At 40.6% G+C, this 12100-nt stretch overlaps 1 protein-coding gene across 6 annotated transcripts in view; it reads left to right on the top strand.

Moving 5' to 3' along the window:
- NAP1L4 (nucleosome assembly protein 1 like 4) overlaps positions 1-7043 on the top strand; it is a 30050-nt gene extending 23007 nt beyond the window's left edge. For 4 of the 6 annotated variants that reach the window (XR_005934132.1, XM_030038980.2, XM_041129238.1 and 1 more), the window contains one exon: positions 5768-7043. Coding sequence is in view for 4 of the 6 variants with exons in the window: in XM_030038980.2 (XP_029894840.1) it covers positions 5768-5806 (39 nt within the window). In the remaining 2 variants the exon portion in view is untranslated. Of the gene's footprint in view, positions 1-9; positions 48-5767 lie in introns of all 6 variants that reach the window. The other 2 variants (XR_005934133.1, XM_041129239.1) reach the window with 1 other exon arrangement.
- The last annotated feature ends 5057 nt before the right edge of the window (positions 7044-12100 follow it).

Below are 12100 nucleotides of genomic sequence, written 5' to 3'. Positions count from 1 at the left end.
CCCATTTAGGTGTAATTTAAGTCTGTTTATCATTCATACATTTCTAGGTAAGGTGGAATTCCATTCATACCTAACTTCCAAGAGTCCCATTTGTAGCCATGCAATGTGGTTTGTTTTCTAGGATTTTCTGTTTTGTTTTTTTTGTTTGTTTTGTTTTTTGTTTTTTTCCTTGTATGGGGAAAAGAAGTGGGGGAATGGTGACTTCAGAGTTTAGGTTTTATTAGTAAAAAATAGAAAGAAACATGTATAGAGATTAATTAAATTTAAATTATATAATTAGATTTTTCAGAATGACCTCTCTGCCTCTCTGGCACAACTTCTGCTTTGCCCTTGTAGCAGTCAAACTGTATTTTATATACACATGATAAAAGATACTGAGACTTGCCAGACTTTATTTTTGTCTTGTTTCTGATTTGATGTTGTGTCTCTACTGTTTCTAGTGTACTTGCAAATTATTTCTTAAATATCTCTTCTGCTCTTCTTGTGAACCCTCGAAGTCATCAGCTTGCTTAGTATGTCTTTTCCAACATTATTCTTATTTATGCTGCCTGACAAAGGCAGTCAGTCACTCTTAGAGGCCTTTTCTTGAGCTTTCATGATTCTGAACTGGTATTGCTCTCCTACTTGTCTGTCTCTATCTAAAAGAACAAAAAAAAGTTCCTTCTATTGTGTACTGTCATCTTTCACCTTTCATCCCATGCCTCGTAGAGAACAATGCCTGCAACAGGCTCTATACTTCCCCCCCCCCATATTTTAGGCTTGTATCTTTTTTAATCTTTGGTTACTTAGGAGGAGCTGTAATCTTTCCAGCTCATTCCCTCTCTGCATAGATAATGCTGCTCTTTGCCTTTGTTAAACTCAAAACTGAGCTGTGGTGGTGCTGTTTTGGTTTGGTTTTGGTTGGGGTTTTTTGGTGTGTGTTTTTGGTTTTTTGGTGGTTTGTTTTTTTTTTTTTTTTTTTTTTTTTTTTTTGTATTTCCAATCTGATATCCTTTGGGAAGCCAGCCACCCTGCCCCAACATACTTGCACTGTTTATTCACGTGCAGTAGTAGAACATCCATTTGTCACAACAGTTTATATGTTGTCCTGCTGCAATCTGCTACACAGCTGTCTTACAATTAAAAGTTGTCAGCCACTGGCTTCAGTTTTTCAAGTCAACTTGGAATTCTGTTTGTTAACTTTTAAGACCATACCCCTAATCCTGTTCTCCATTCCTTCTGTTCATCCTGTTTTCTGGTCCTGTTTCTCCCTGTCCCCTGCTCCTCTTTGCCTTTCAGTCCTGTCGTTCCCCCCCCCCCCCCCCCCCCCCGCCCTTTTCCTTATATCTAGAATAGTTTTCGTTTTCATGTACACAAAAATATTTGTTCTTTGGTCTGTTTTCCTTTCAAATTCAATTTCTCCTGTTCAGTCATTTCCATATTACCTCCATCTGCTACATAAATGTCAACACTTTCTGCTTTAACTTTTCCTCCTTCCTTCCTCTCACTCCTGTCAGTTTAAAGTACATTTGAGTTGTTCAGTTAGAACCAGATCATTATCATCTCTTACACAAAGAACTTGGGCTATTATATATAAGTTGTGACTTTGGAAGACTGAGCAGTCAGGTGATTGAAAGTAGCTTCAGAACATGCTACAAAAACAGATAATGTAGCTTGTTTTGTCTAGTGTATTTCTCCATGCCTTTATTTCACATTACTGACACTATGCTTGAATTGAGAAGTAGCTGACAAGGTAATATAGAATGCTGTTTTGAAATATGAACTAAAAAGCTGCTGTGGGGAGAGACTGCATGTGCTTCAAGGTGCTTAGTCTATCTTTTAAGTAACAGTGGCAGAAGGGCCTGTTAGCAAATTCATTTTCAGCACCTTTGAAGCATTATGTCCCAGTTGTGGAGGAGGCAGTTCAGACTGGTTGCTTACTTGGCTCCAATTAGCTCTGAGTTTACTTCCTGTGTATATATTTGATATCCTTGCTTTTTCTCATTCAATAACATAGATTAGAAAATGAATAAAGATAAGGTTTAGCTTTAGGACCCCTAACTGGACTATTTCATGGTAAGACATTTGAAATACTGAAAGGCTTTCTTCCTTCTCTGCTGGAAAGGACATCAGCTTTAGTGCCTACTGCCTGCATTGATCCCACTGTTGGCAGCAAAGTCTGTTTGGGTGTCAGACAAGACCTTGATGGGCTGCCAGTGCCTGCATGGCTGCTTTAGCAGATGGGAAGCTTTCCAAAAAGTCATTTGTAAAAGTAAGGAGGTAAAGGCTCAATTGCTCTTTGAATCACCTAGCAATGTATCCTGCCTAATCTGTTTAAACATTGAAGATTGATAGAAATTCAGTGTCTCTTTCAGCAGTAACTTTATGTGAAAAAACTCTGGTTTGAAAGGATTAAATTGCTAAGATAAATGGCATGGATACTGTGGGCTTATGCTCCCATCCTCGAGGACACAAGATTAATTGTATGGGTAGATGCAGCGGGCTGTGCGTATGAAAGTCATGAAAGCAATATTACTTCAGACCTGCTTTTCTTCTCCATTTTAGCCCTATGATCCTGCAAATTTTAGGTGGAATTCCCTCTTTAAAATTGATGCATGTCCTCTGTGTCCATGAGCAGCTGATGCAGTTTAGCTGATGTAATTGCTGATGTCTGAGCAAGTGGTCTGTACATAAGCTAATTAGCTCAAGTTTCTTGCATTGTTTTCTTGGGTAATCAAATGCCAGAAGAAAAATGTTCATGTCCATTGTAGCAAGAGTCTATAGTTTTGTTTTTTTAATTCTGAGCAAGTGATCCAATAAAAGCAAAAAAGCTTTACACTGATGCTTGTTAGCAAAAGAGAAAAAATAGGTGGGAGTCTCACTTATTTAGCTGGTATATCTCCATTGGAACAGCATCTCAAACTGGAATCAAAGGCCTAGAGTAGTTTAAACTCCTTGCACAGAATAAGTAAATATTATGAAATACTTTAAAGATGTAAAAATAAAAAATCCTACCACTTTTCATATGAACTTAAGTCATTGCTTGTGACTACTGTAGAGAATCTCTTTATGACAAGAATAATTCTTACTTTTCTCTAGCGCTGGTAGTGAACTTCAGTATGTGTGTTTGCTGCTAAATTTATTTTAAAATAAGATGCAACTCCTCCTTACCTTTGCCAGTTAGTCTCTCTGTATGATCTTTATTGCCTGGCCAATGTACTTCACTGCCTTTCTAAGATATCTTGGGAAGTTAATTTAGGGAAATACAGCATGAATGGAAATCTTGCTAGAATGAGGAGATAAAAAAAATAGTGCAGGGTCTGTCTAAGGCCAATAAATGGGTTGGTAGTGGTTGGCTGACCAAATGTCACCAGCAGTCTGGGCACTGTGGGAAGAGCAAGCTCAAGCTTAATAGCCTTGCCTGAGGGAGTATGGATGTAGTATCTTGATCACACGCGCAGCTTGGGGTCTTTCAACATGCGTGTCCCTGATGGGACAGCTGTAACTTGAAGAAAATTGTATTCGTCTATCTGGACTGTTGTCATCTCAGGATTAGACTGTGAGATGCTTTATGAGGCTGATGGGTAGCTGAAAGCAATAAGGAGCTCACATGCTGGCTTCCTCAGCAAGAGCAGTGCTGTGCTATTGAAATGGTGGAAGAAAATGGATTATGTTTGAATCTGGATCTGAGATGCTGCCTTGTTACTTATGGCCTGCTTAAACATGTTATATATATGGTCAAGATAGATATGCCTCACCTGTAAGCTAAAAATAGCATAAACTAGCAGTATTCCTCTCAAAATTCTCCCAACAACTGACTCCTATCCAAAAACCCATTAAACTGTTGTTGGTTTTTTTTGTCTGAGAGCAGTAATCAACATGGGAAAGTCCTTAAGAAGGAACTTCATAATTTCTATGACTCAGTTTTTACAGGATAAAGATTTATATGCAATAATACGATTTAAATGTTTACAGAAATAAAGACAAGTATAAAGAAAAGATAATGAAGCTTGTTAGAAAATACAATAAGGGTTTTGGTTGATCATTAAAATTTGGCTGAAATGGTTGCAGTGGTCAACCTAAGTGTGTCTGATACAACAGGTGAATAGGAAGGAAGGAGAGAGATGGGAAGATTTTTAAGTACTTTCTACATAATGGGTTTGTTATTTGATTAAGGCTCTTATCCAGAATGCCTGGGGGAGGGGAAGTGATGCTGTGTGCTACTCTGTGGCCATGTTCAAATACAAAGCAGTTATAAAAAAAGTAAGATACTTTTGGAAAGCTTTTTGATAAAAATGTTGCCAGTTTTTGCCTGTCTTAAAATGAAAAGGAATAGCATGCAATGTATTGCCAGTGGCAGTGGGATTATGGTTTTTTTGAGAGAGAGAATGCTAATTTTGTGTTCTGTGTAAACATATCCCTCTTTTCAAGAGGGAATTCATGCTGTATTTAGACCCAGATCAGTGAAAACAAATTCACATCAGTGTTATTTGGAACCCCAGGCAGATGAGAGAGTACAAAGTTGAAGTTAGCCAGATGTGCTGGGGGAAGAAAACCACAAGGAAGAAGTCTGAACAGTCTTTGGCATATCTGTGCAGAAGAAACAGCATTTGGCTTTAATCCAGACTTCCAGTGGGAATGATAGTGACTGCTATAACCCTAAAGCGGTTTAGGTGAGGAAGAGAAAAATAGTCTGGGTTTAGTGCAGATGATCAGGGGCAAAACTTATCGTAAGGAATCTTAGTTGCACCTGTTCTTCCTCACTACAGGCAAAATGCTTAAGTTGTCTTAGCTCTTGGTTACTTGATGTACAATGAACTCTTGTATGTTTACTTCTTTTACAACATATAAAGCTCTTCTTTAGGATAGTTACTAAGAAACATTTTGTTTTGCGGTCCATGACATTCAAGGTGTCATGTTTTATACCTGTATTTTTCTTTACTAGAATTCAGCAGGTTTATGTGACTGCCATTTGTTTATAATAAACTATGTTAAGAATGTTAAAGGGAGAAGCAAACAGGAAATACACTGAATAAATTCGCCTGCTTTCTAGGAATCCTGTTTTACAACAAAAAAGCAAGAGGTGCAGTGTAAAACCTGAAGTTCTTAGTTGTTTGAGTACTTGTTCTCTTTCACAAATACACTTCCTTTTGCCACAGGGCAAGTTGTTTTACTACATAATGGAGGTGTTTCTACTTCTACATATTCAGATTAACGTGGACTTCTTGCCCAGTGTTAAACTGTTGAATAGTTACCTGCTGGTGATGCAGAACCTAGAAGAAATCAACACATTAATTACATTTTTATCACCTTAGCAGAAAGGGCAAGGCTTCTAAGGAAAAAACTCAAACGTGCTGCAGAATAAGCAGCCTACTTTCCCTGCCTTCCTCCCTCCTCAGAGTTAGTGAGGAGGTGGCAGTTTATTAAACTGTTTAATAAGAACTGAAAGTCAGATTGTGCCTCTGGTTGGAGGGAGTAGAAGGTGGTTTGCTTTTTTGTTTGTTTGAACCTTGGCCTACTGGATGGAGTGTAAAGAACACAAATGCAGATTAAAAATATTATGGGGTACCAAGCAGTTGGGGGCAGGGGGAAACCCAATAAATATAGTGACTGCTGTTCAGACCTTTATCATCTAGCTTGAGTTTACATGTAGCTTTTCTGTACATGCTAATGATATCTCTAGCTAATTCAAAACTGCATAGCCAATTTCTTTTATTTCTTGAAGTATTTTCTTGTGTGCTATTTTGATTTTTAACCTTTTTTTTTTTCTTTTTCCCTTTTTGTACAGAAAGATTCCAGCCAACCTGCTGAATGCAAACAACAGTAATAAGGAAATACCACTTGGAAGTGATATTTGAACAACTTGTAACAAATATTTGGATACCTGGCCTGCAGTTCAGGATATTCCATCGCTGCGGCACAATCTTATTAACAATGCTTAAAATTAATTTGTTTTAAAATGCATGATTTTCACTAACTTTTCTTTATTGCTTAACATGTACAGTGGCAACTTCAATGCATTTGGGAAATAGGAGGTTTAAATAAAGCACACTCTACAGCCGTTGGTACACTGTAGCTAAGTATGTCACTAGGCCTTTAGAGCCTTTTGCCCTATGCATAGGGGAATAGTCCAGACTACCACGTGAGGATTATCCATTTTCTTGTTAAACATTGAAAATTGTGGAATAGCAATGTGCTGAGAAGCTAAAGTAAATGGATTACATGTATGGTAGCTGAAACAGATAGAGCAATATGACTTTTTTGCTAGTTCCCTCCCCCCTTTTATAATGTTTCTCGCAACCTACAAATTGAACTAGTGCTTGAGCAGCTTTAAATGTCATATTTATTATCTCAGTAAAACCAATTGAAGTAATTTTACTTCATTGAAGGGGGTGTCATATTTGAGACTTAGTTGTTCATCTTGCTATTTATTTATTCATATGTTTGTAAGTACTTTGACAGAATTAGTGCTTTTTAATAGTTTTTAATATACTTGAAAATCTTCCTCTTTTGCATACAATATGGGTACTTGTAAAACAAATAATTTGAATTGATCTCAGTGTAGTAGTCTAGACAGAAGAAATGAACTTGCATCAAAATGACAACTCTTCTGGATGAAGATCAAAATGCAAAGGCCAAACTGTTGCTGTTGATGGTAGTGGGTTGCAGCCAAAGAACCAGAAAATTTCCAGTAGTCTTATTGCTTAGTGTCCAGCATGGAGGACCTTTCACTATGAACACGGAAATTTATCAAAATTCAGTTCAATAAATTTGAAGTTTTGGTGTCTTACTTGCAACACTGAAATTATTCCATTCCACAGTTTGTTTTATTTAAAGCTCTGAAGTCTTCAAAACTACCTTTTGTTGTTGTGTGGCACTTCAGGTACACATTTCTAGTTTCAGATCCATTGCCAACTTCTGGCAGCAGTTGAATAGCAGCTGTATCAACACTGTGACCAGGCATGTAGAGTGCTCCAGCCTTACCTTACACATTTGTAACTTAATACGGTGTTTTCAATTTGTACAGAATAGATAGAATATTCTATTAAAGTTGTGAAACATGATCGTTGGTGCCTGTCTGGTCCATAATGCTTCCTAGGTTAAATGAATATCCCTTTGACTTTCGATAGTGAATCGTGAAGTGTTTAACAAGGGCCATGCCAGATGTTTGGCCTTGTCTGAAGGTCCTGCTAGTTTCCTTGGTTATCAAAAGCCAAAGAAAAGGAGAGGAGCCCTTGTAAATGTTGCATTATGGAGTTCTTTGATGTAAATCAGAAGAAGCTTGGTTGATTTGCAAGTAGTCAGTCTGGAATGTTTTGTAGGATTTGAGTTTTTTGGGAGGTAACATCATTATTAAAGATTCCATGTGATGCATGCAATTCAGTCATGGACTAAATGAGGGGCTGGGTGACATGAACTGGTGTATGACATGTTAAGATATCCCTGGATCAATACCTTGCAGTCAGAAAACGTAGCACTAATGCTTGGGTGACATAGTGTTAAGGCAGGAATAGGGATAGGTTTTGGACTTTTATTTAAAAAAAAAAAAAACACCAAACAACTCAGGTTTTTTAACGAGTCATTAATATAGTGTACTACAGCAGGCACAGAGAACAGCGTGAAGGCATGTCTGACAAGGGGAGGAATAATGAATGGGGTTTGCACAGGTGCAGACTGGCTAATAACAGTGCCAGTGATGCTAGGCACATCAAAAAGAGATATTTGACCAGCTTTTTTAAATTTTTATATCAAAAGAACTTGAATGATAGTTCCCCTATCCTAAAGAAGTACTTTCCACTACATGGTTAAACAGGAGTACTGCTACCTGGAGATAAACATCTGCAAATTAGCACACTGAAGTAATTTATGTGCATGAATCCTAAAAGGCTTAACTTTAATTCTGAGAAAACGGGAAATTCCAGAACATGTAGAGCAGATGTGCCAGCATTCAGGGAGGGCAAATGAGATGGGTGGCTAACGAAGCTGCCTAGCAAGACGTTCATCCTGGGGAAAGTGATGGGAAAGCTGAGCTGGGATTCGTTAAAGCAGAGTTAATGCCAGTTGACAGAGCCTAACAGAAAACAGGTCTTGTCAAAACCCAGCCGTGCTCTTGCCATTACAGATTTAGCTGATAATGGCAAAGATGAGCATTTCATAGCCTTCTCTGTTTTCAGATGGTTATTTATAAACTTGTCTACAGGAAAAGTAACTAACAGGTACTTAACAGCTCAGCTCATTCCTTTAGCACAAGGGTATGAAGAACTGATGGGTTGGTTGTCAGAATGACACCGCCAGACAAATCCAGGCTGGATGCTCGATGCAGGGAGTGTGGGTGTGCAAAAAGGAGATAAGAGTGATTAACTGTGGAAAAGAAAAAAAAAAATCGGTATTGGTGTTTTCTGAAGACTGTGCCTTAAGACAAAAAAATTGGAGGCGCTATGCAAAACTAAGATGAGAAGTTTTTAAAATGGTGAGGTGATACCAAAAAAGTGAGTCTACATGCATACATGCCTGATTACCATCACAGCAACCTGATAAAAGAAACTGAAGTTTAGTCTGTGACAACACACTCTTTTGATGCAGTCTTCATGTTGGTAGCTTCTCATGTGAGGGGAAAAAAAAAAAAAAAGCTCCACGGTCTGAAAGTTGAAGCAGCTAGAAGTGCTCCAAGGGAGATTAATTTGGCGTGTCGCCTACTTGGGCTGCGGCATGATTAATAGCTTCTCAGTGCCTTGGTTGTCTAGGAAGAAAGCCTTGGAGGTACTACCCCGCTGCCCTATCTGATAGAGAAACAAATGGCAAATAACTCTGCTTCCAGCTGAAAATCGTGGACGGGCTATGGTTTTTCAGGAGTCTCTTGCACAGCGTTAGGGTACCTTCCTGGGAGCTTGCTATTTGGGATAACTGAGAGCTTTCGGTCCGATTTCAGTATGTTCAGTTATCTGGGGTTTGCTATCTGCTTAGGATTTGCGGTAGCTGGAAAAATTAAAATGGTCTCTGTGTGTTTCCACTCTCCTTATTAAACAGGCTTTTCCTGTTTTAAAATAAAGGAGACTTGTAATAAATTCATCCTCAGTTAAATGCTGCCTTGACGGCAGTTCCTCAAGCAAATGAGGTCTCGCTGAGGAAGCCAGCTCAGCACAGCGCAGTGCGGAGGAGGCCCGCGCTGGAGAGGAGCGCCTAAGAAGAGGTCAGACTAGTTACAGCACGAGGAAATCGCTTGCTCCTTGCGAGCTCGGCGATTCAGGAGGCGAGGTTAAGATGTGAGACGTACCCTGGCTACCTGATGTTACACTGAAGTAGCACATAACCTTATGAACTTGCGCTTGAAATTTGTACCTTCTTCTGAAGCATCTTAGCTCTTTTGGAAACAATTATAGCTCAGCCAGAAAATGGAAGAACCATCCTTTCTAGTTAAGCCTATAAATGCAAGTAGTGGATTATGCAGCTAGGTGGGAGACTTGTTTCTCCTGCTGCTGGAGCATGCGTTATGTGCCCCAAAGCCTTGCCATCACTAGCTTCACCTGGTCCCATGGCTGCTTCTGTCCACCAATGCGTGGCTTTTAGAAAAACATGAAGTTTATTTGGGTCCTGCAAATCACCTCTTGATAGCCTGTTGCAAATAGCAATGCATATATAAAAAAGTAAAGTGCTGCGTTCATGCTTTATCCTCTGCCTCTTCCCACGGATAAAGATCTGTATTATTTCCCCAATAGAGTCTGGGAGGCATTGACTTAGTGTCAATATAGTATCTGTTCAGGACTCCTCCCCTGATGCTAAAGCCCTCACAATTTTACCTTTGTTCCTCATGTTTTTCACTATAATCAGTGTGCAAACAGCTCTGCCGCTGTAGCTGTGACCTGTGCCTGGAAGAACCTTCATCCTCCCTTTCCCAAACAGTTTATAGTCATCCCACTAATAGCAGGCAGAGCTATTTTTTTCCATATGCTCATACTGCTGTCCTAAATACCTTCAGCCTCTTGCGGGTCAGGGCCAGGAAACGCAAACAATAAACGCTGTAAGTCACGCCAGTTTGACAAGCATCCAAAGGAAAAAAAAAAAAAAGAAAAAAAGAAAAAAAAAAAAAAATCCAAGCCTGTGTGCTGTTAATGAAGCATCATGTGAATGAAGGCTGAGCTGTTCACCATGTGCCAGCTTTTGTTTCCAGACCAGCTTTCCTCTCTGCTTGTTCACCTCGCCATTACACAAGCAAAAATGCACGCTCCACCCAGCAGCGCGCTCGCCTGTTGCACAAGCTGCCTTACCCTCTGGTTTTTACCGTGGGAATCTGGATACCTTGTGGAGATGCCAAACCAGGTTAATACAACCCAGCGAGCGTGTGCTCCGATTGCCAGCGTAGCTCTGTGCAGCCTCCCAGCTCGTACGAGCCTTCCTGGTAACAGTCCCGCGCTGCAAAAAATAACCCCTCCTAGCAAATTTTCCTTTCCCAAAGGAGCCGTCATCAGCGACACAGTGGCCGCTCGCTCACTCACCCCTGCCTCGCTGCTTGCCCCTAGCATCTGCAAGTTAAAGGTAACCCATGCCAGACCCATCCCAGCTTAAGAAAAGGGCTGAAGAGAAGGGAAACAGTAGAGAAAGGAATTTACTCATTATGCAACATGAGCCAAAGGGAAAAAATAAATAAATAAATAAAGTAATAATTTGCCCCTGCTTGGGGCAGAAATTGAACAGCATAGGATGATGCTAGAAAAGAAGGACCGTTGGTCTATCACCGATGCAAATCTTTGCACCATACAAATATTCCTTGTGAGCTGTTAAACTGATCTTTTCACAAAGCAAATTCAGTCTGGCAGTTGTTGAGTCCACGTTCATCTACCTTTTAGAGGTAACAGAGAGACTTACCTTGGTGTTTTAGCATTAATGTCTACTTGGCCAACAGTGGTAAGGTCACACTTAGGAGGGGTTTGGGTGGTTTTTTTCCTTTTTTTATATTAATTTTTATTTCCCTTAATTATCTAGTCTTCCTTCTTCCTTTTCACTCTCCTGACTTAAGGCATATTTCAAACGCTTTGATATGCCTGGACAGAAAGAGCACGAGAGAAGGAGGGTCGGGTACAAAAATTAGTATCAGAGACATTACCAAAGCAAACTCCTGAAGTTGGCGATGGGATATAACTTGTTAGGGGAGTTGTTAAAGCACTTGCCGTAAAGGTCATGTAGAGCTCCTGCACAGAAGTGAGTAGTTCAAGGCGTTTTGATGCAGAGAAAAACCAATTAAGATATAACTGCTACTGACATTCCCCTAAGCCATTTCATCTCTCACCGCTTCAAAAAAGCAGGGAAAAACAAATTATGTACTTTCAATCTGAGATTTATATAGGCTGAATTGTTGCTTAGCCTATGAAAAGATCAAAAAGGAGATCTTTGAAGACAGATCGCCTACAAAGAACGCTGGACTGTTATTATACCAAAAAAAAAAAAAAAAAAGAGGTTAATAAGCACGGTTCAGGTCAAAACATAGGCAAATGTGGTGTGTGCAACAAAGTGCTCACAAGGGCTGCTTGCTCAGGCGTTTCAAAGCTGGGCAGCAAGAGGGTAAATCACTGAGCTGGCATCTCGAGCAGCAACACTGCAGCATTGCATGGGTATTTGGCCCTGCAGTTGTAGACTTGGTAGAGCCCCTTTGGCTGGAAGCTTCTTCGGTCACGGAGATGGCTTGGCTTGTGTTGGGATCTCCTGACCTAGGAGAAGAGGGGATGGAGCCCTCCCTCCCACCACCCCCAGCTTCATCTTGTGCCTTCCGGGGACCAGGAGTTTCAGGCCCTTTCCCCCAGCGAGGCCAAAGAGGCTGCAAATACCCTGTTTCATTTGGGACTGAACCCCCTGTGAACTCATTACCGTTATGGCTAGGGCCAGCAAACAAGGAGCACTCTGACCGCGCGCCCCCACCTCGCAGGGTAAGGTCGGCGCAGTCCCCAAAACCACGTGGCCGCTCCTGGCCCGGGCGAAGAGCTGCCGCCGGCTTTGAAGCATCCCTGAGAGATGGAGGCCAAAAGGCAGAGCTGCAGTAGCCACGCCAGCTCCAGCCCAGCAAGCCCCTGGCACGGGGGGGGCTCCTTGGCCGGACATGGGGAGCGCTGGCCCCCCCCAAGTCTCGTTC

The sequence above is a fragment of the Aquila chrysaetos genome, chromosome 16 (genome assembly GCF_900496995.4).
Source record: "Aquila chrysaetos chrysaetos chromosome 16, bAquChr1.4, whole genome shotgun sequence".
Lineage (NCBI taxonomy): Eukaryota > Metazoa > Chordata > Aves > Accipitriformes > Accipitridae > Aquila > Aquila chrysaetos.
This window is presented reverse-complemented; position numbering and strand designations above follow the sequence as displayed.